Source organism: Mus pahari, chromosome 6 (assembly GCF_900095145.1).
Source record: "Mus pahari chromosome 6, PAHARI_EIJ_v1.1, whole genome shotgun sequence".
In the NCBI taxonomy this organism is placed as follows: Eukaryota; Metazoa; Chordata; class Mammalia; order Rodentia; family Muridae; genus Mus; species Mus pahari.
This window is the reverse complement of record NC_034595.1, coordinates 10,935,566-10,941,014: the sequence shown is the minus strand read 5'-3', so window position 1 is coordinate 10,941,014 and position 5,449 is coordinate 10,935,566. Positions and strand designations below refer to the sequence as shown.

Sequence of the window (5,449 nt, the reverse complement as noted above, 5' to 3'; positions counted from 1 at the left end):
AAGATACTTAGGAGGCTGGCAAGATACTTAGGAGGCTGGCAAGATACTTAGGAGGCTGGCAAGATACTTAGGAGGCTGGGAAGATACTAGCTGGGTGAGGGAGAGGGACAGACAGCTGTCAGATTTCCTCCTTCCAGAACTTAGACAGTGGGTCCATTCTCTGAGCTCCCCCATAACTGTGAGAAAGATCCTTGGAAAACCAACTTCAAAAGGGAAAGCGCCACCATGACTCACTGTCTCAGAGGCCTCAGCAGATGGCCAGTTGGTTCCTTTGCCTTCAGGCCTGATGCAAAGCTGTGGCTATAAATAGTGCAAGGGCAAGCAGAGGAAAGCTGCTCTCGTGGCAGCCAGGGAGCCAAGGAATGGCCCTGGAAACAAGATATACCTGTCAAAGCTGCACGCCCAGTGACCCACTTCCTCCACTGAGCCCCCACTGCCCAGTAGCCCACTCAGCTGTGAGCTTGTTAACAAGTTAGTCCCTGCTCTCAGGGTCTAGCCACTTCTCTTCAGCACAGGACCAAGCCTTAGGCACTGGAGCCATTCGGGTGTCCCTTTCATACGGAAACCGGGAGTAAGTGCCTGCTGGAAGCTTGGCCCATGAGAAGGGGCAGACCTTCACGATGATGCGTCCACCTTTGGAAGGCTTTGACTGAAAACGAGGAACAGCTGTTAAGAGAGTGACTCCAGGCTAGGGAATAGGGAATAGTTGAGAAGGAAGATGGTGATATCTGAGCTGATTGGTCACAGGAGCCAGAGCCAAGGCCTCGGGCTTTTGGTTTTCTCATCCTTGTGCAAGGCTAAGACGTGGAAGCATTCTACAGGCCTCCAGACCCGTCCTGGCAGGAGCTGTGGGTCCTTCAACAGCTCTGTACAAACTTGAACTGACAATCGGTCTGGTCCCTCTGTGACCCTGAATGTTCTCAATGAATTCTCATAGAGAACAATGACCCGTATCAACCAAAAAATCTCTTTCTCTTTTCCCCCCTTCATCTCTGTTATATTTTTTAATATTTTTATTGGATATTTTCTTTATTTGCATTTCAAATGTTTTCCCCTTTCCAGGTCTCCCCTTTGGAGACCCCTTATCCCTCCCCCCTGCCTCTATGAGGGTGTTTCTCCACCCACTCCCATCCTCCCACCCTGATATTCCCCTACACTGGGGTATCAAGCACCCTCAGGCCCAAGGGCCTCTCCTCCCACTGATGTCCAACAAGGGCATCCTAAGCCATGGTATTAGATGTCCACACTCGTAGCCTCATAGACTCAAGCCACTCTGTCTAGATTTTTTAAGGCAGCCTGCCTTCTCTTCTCCCAGCAGAATCATAGACAGGGAGGACCCTGTCTGCATCTGGCCCAAGTTCCTCTTCCTAGCCTGATACATTCTTCTGTTTCCTGTTTTGTTCTACTGAAAGCTAATGTATTTATTTGTTCTGTCATTTAACAGATATTTTAAGAGATAAGGGTTAGGGCTTAATAGGAAAATTTACTGCTCCTTTAAGATCCGTCTTAAGTGCAACAGGTTCCCCCACCCTCCCTACATGGTTTGCACAACCATAAGGAGAGCCGTGAGTTCGGACAGTCAGTGTTTGCACTGGAGCCTCTGCTCTTTAACCTTCCTGTACCTTTGCACCATCAGTGCAAATGACCCTCAGAAGTGGCCTCAGAAGTCCACCTGTCACCCAGTCACTGAAGCAATGCAACCTCCTATTAACCAGCTGCCACACGAGGCAGGCCAAGCTTTTAAACAACACACGGAATTACTTTCCTGCACGTGCAGTCCATCTATCACAGGCAGACTGAAGGCTCTGCTCTCGGTTCCCAGGCTAGTGGACCAGCTGCCTGCCATGTGGAGCATCAACACTCACAGAGGCAGAGGGGGAAAAGAACCCAGCCACACCCAGGTCCTTAAATGACCAGTGGAAGGACACAAGCACCAGTTCTTATTTCCCTGGACAAAAGCAGAACACATGGTCACCTCATGCTTGAGAAAGTCAGTGAGGTTTCACCCTACTGTGTGCCTGGAAGGTGATGAGCCGGAGTGGCCCTAGGAACAGCAGCAGTGACCGTCGCCTGCACAATTCTCTGCAGCAAACCTCATGTTCTAGACAAGAATCTGTGTTCCTGGATATACTGACATGCAGAGTGTTTCAGAGAGCTGCATCTTCAAAATGACATTCTCAGAGACCCAACAGCAAGCATTCAGCATTTCTCTGTTTCGAACAAGCTTGCTGCTCCTTTAGGGGCAGATGTAAGCCACAAACAGGGGTTCTGTGTTTCTCTGCATTGACTTTTTGTTGTAGTTGTTGTTGTTGTTGTTGTTTTTGAGACAGGGTTTCTCTGTATAGCCCCGGCTGTCCTNGAACTCACTTTGTAGACCAGGCTGGCCTGGAACTCAGAAATCCACCTGCCTCTGCCTCCCGAGTGCTGGGATTAAAGGCATGCGCCACCATGCCCGGCTTCTGCATTGACTTTTAAAGGCAACACATCTGTATCACCACCAAGAAGAGAATTATGCACTCAAAGATCAAAGCCTCTTTAGAAACCTGGGTGGTAAATTTCTCCAAATTCAGAGTCAAGAATCAGCATTAACAATAGTCATGTGCGTGGAGAGGGTACATGGGGAGGGTACATGTATTGTCAAAAAGGTTTATTTATTTATTTATTTTATTTAAAGAGGAGCATGGAGAAAGAGCTCTGAACACTGGCTGTTCTTTCAGAGGACCCAGGTTTAGTTTCTAGCACCTATAAGTGGCTCACAACCATCTGTAACTGCAATTCCAGAGGATCCAACACTGATCTCTTGGATACCAGTGTGCACACAATGCACATACATACATGCAAGCACAACATGCATTCATGCACATAAAATAATATTAAAAAATCTTTAAGGATATGAAACAAAAACTATGCATGGAAAACGACTGTTGGCCAATAGATTAACGACAGCAATAAGGGATTATGATATTTCATTTTTGTTCTTTTGTTCTTGCTGTTTATGTTGGTTTTGGTTTTATTGAGAGTCTCATTATGTGGTCCAAACCCCTACCACTCTCAGCCTCCCAACAGCTGCTTCTGTCCTTGAGCATTCTATGTAGAAGTAATAAGCATATTTTGCTTTGTAAGTGGCAAGAGATTCCCCTCTGTGAACTAGGCCGTGTGCTGCGGGCCAGTGGCTCTGACAGCGCTGTGCACCAGAAGCATCTGAAACCCTTGGGAGAGCTTACCATGTTGGGCTTTCTGGTGCCAAGGTCTTGAGTAAAGCCTGAACATTTTCAACCAAGTTTCAAACTAACGATGACGTTGCTGGTCTGGGGGCGACATTCTGGATCCACAGTGGCGCTTTATCAATGAAGAACATTATTAATTGTGTTCTACAAACTCTCTTTCTGAATACAGTGTGTGTGTGTCTATCTCTGTATTATGTATTTATGTGGGTGTGTGCAAATATGCTTGTGTGTGTGTGCATGTAGGAGTGTAAAGGCCAGAGATCAATATCAAGTGTCTTCCTTAATCTCTTTCTACCTTTTATTTTTAAGAGTTATTTTATTTTTATTTATATGCATGTATGAATGTGTGAGTGTGTGCCACCCACGTTTGGGTGCTTGTAGAGATAAGAGTAACAGTGCCCTCAAAGGCCAGATGATGGCATCAGATGCCCTATAGTTGTAAGCCACATGACATGGATAATGGGACCTGAACTCGGGTCCTCTGAAGAGCAGCAAGTACTCTGAACCACTGAGCCACCATTTCAGCTCCCTCCACACTATTTTTTGAGAACAGAGTCTCTTCCTAAAACAAATCCTAAGGGATCCTTCTGTCTCTGCCTTTCCAGGGCTTGGAGTACAGATGTGTGCAGCTGTGTCTGACTTTTCATGTAGGTGGAGTACAGATGTGTGCAGCTGTATCTGACTTTTCATGTAGGTGCTAGGGGTTAGAACTCAGTTTCATCTGCTGGTGTGGCAAACACTTTACCAGCAAAGCCACCTCGAAGTCCCTGAGTACTGTTTTTAATGACTTCTTGTAGCCTTTGAGATGGTTCAGCATAGGTAAAGGCCCCTGTTACCAAGCTAATGACCTAAGTTCATTTGATTCCTGGAACCCACATGGTAGAAGAGAACTGACTCCTATATGTTGTCCTCTGACTTTCATATGTATGCCATGTCACACCACACACACACACACACACACACACACACACAATTACTTACTGGGTGACCTCAACTGGAAATTTTAAACCAGTGGTTCTCAACCTTCCTAATGCTGTGGCCCTTTAATACAGTTCCTCATGTTGTGGTGACCCCCAACCATAAAATTCCTTTTGTTCATAAATACTTTGTAACTGTAATTTTCTATTGTTATGAATCATAATGTAAATATTTGTATTTTCCGATAGCCTTAGGTGACCCCAAAGGGGTCCTAACCCACACAGGTTGAGAACCACAGACTAAGATTCATTTTTCTTTTCCAGAGAAGCAGTTGGAAGATCTACACTACTCTGTCTTTTAATGTCATGAAATAAAAATGCTTGTTTATTTATTTATTTATTTATTTATTTATTTATTTATTCTCATGCTCATGAGTGTGTTTGCATGAGTTTCTGTGCATCATGTACATGCAGTACCCACGAAGACCAGCATAAGGCATCAGATCCCCTGAAAAATGGAGTTGCTGATGGTTGTGAGTCACCATGTGGGTGCCGGGGATTGAACCTGGGTCCTCTGCAAGAGCAGTAAGTGCTCTTAACTGCTGAACCATCTCTCCAGCCCCCCAAGTCAGAATGTTTTCTGCAAGATATAACACAACAATGTCTGAGTGCCATGTCTTGCCTTTTCTGTGGTACCCACAAGAGTGACACGTCTTCTGAAGGATGGTTTTTGAGATGCAGTGACAGACAATCTCTGTCTTAAAAGGTTGTCAAGAGGTAATGTGTGGAAAGTGCTTAGCATGGTGTCAGGCACAGGCACAGAGTGAGATCATTTAAAGTGATTTGGAAATGCGTGATGACTTCAGCTATTATTAAAATAAGAGCAGCTGAGTGAGGCCGGGGGATCAGCTGACACATGAAGATGGGTCTAGAGATTGATCTCTTGTTTCTGTTTCCTCTCCAGGCAGACTTTAGAGAGAACAAATTACAGTGCTGTCCTGGCCAGTCTTCCCCGCTGATTCCAACAGTGACCCTGCGGCCGCTGACAGAGACTGTGGCCACAGTACAGACCATCTACACCTCCCGGAAGCCCGTCTCTCTGGCAGCCAGGTAAGTCAGATAAGAAACAGGTACCCTGGTAACAGGGAGCCAGGCCTAGACTCCAGCTCATCTTATCTGTGACTCTATAAGCCCACATTCATTCTTTTTTCATGTGTGTGTGTGTGTGTGTGTGTGTGTGTGTGTGTGTGTGAGAGAGAGAGAGAGAGAGAGAGAGAGAGAGAGAGAGAGAGAGAGAGAGAGAGA

General features: G+C 45.9%; 1 protein-coding gene across 1 annotated transcript in view; it reads left to right on the top strand.

The window, feature by feature from the left end:
* The window catches only part of Epb41l4b (erythrocyte membrane protein band 4.1 like 4B), a 151,908-nt gene that overhangs the window by 140,545 nt on the left and 5,914 nt on the right, over window positions 1-5,449 (top strand). Inside the window, 1 exon segment of the mRNA XM_029540145.1 lies at window positions 5,109-5,254. Coding sequence (XP_029396005.1) covers window positions 5,109-5,254 — 146 coding nt within the window.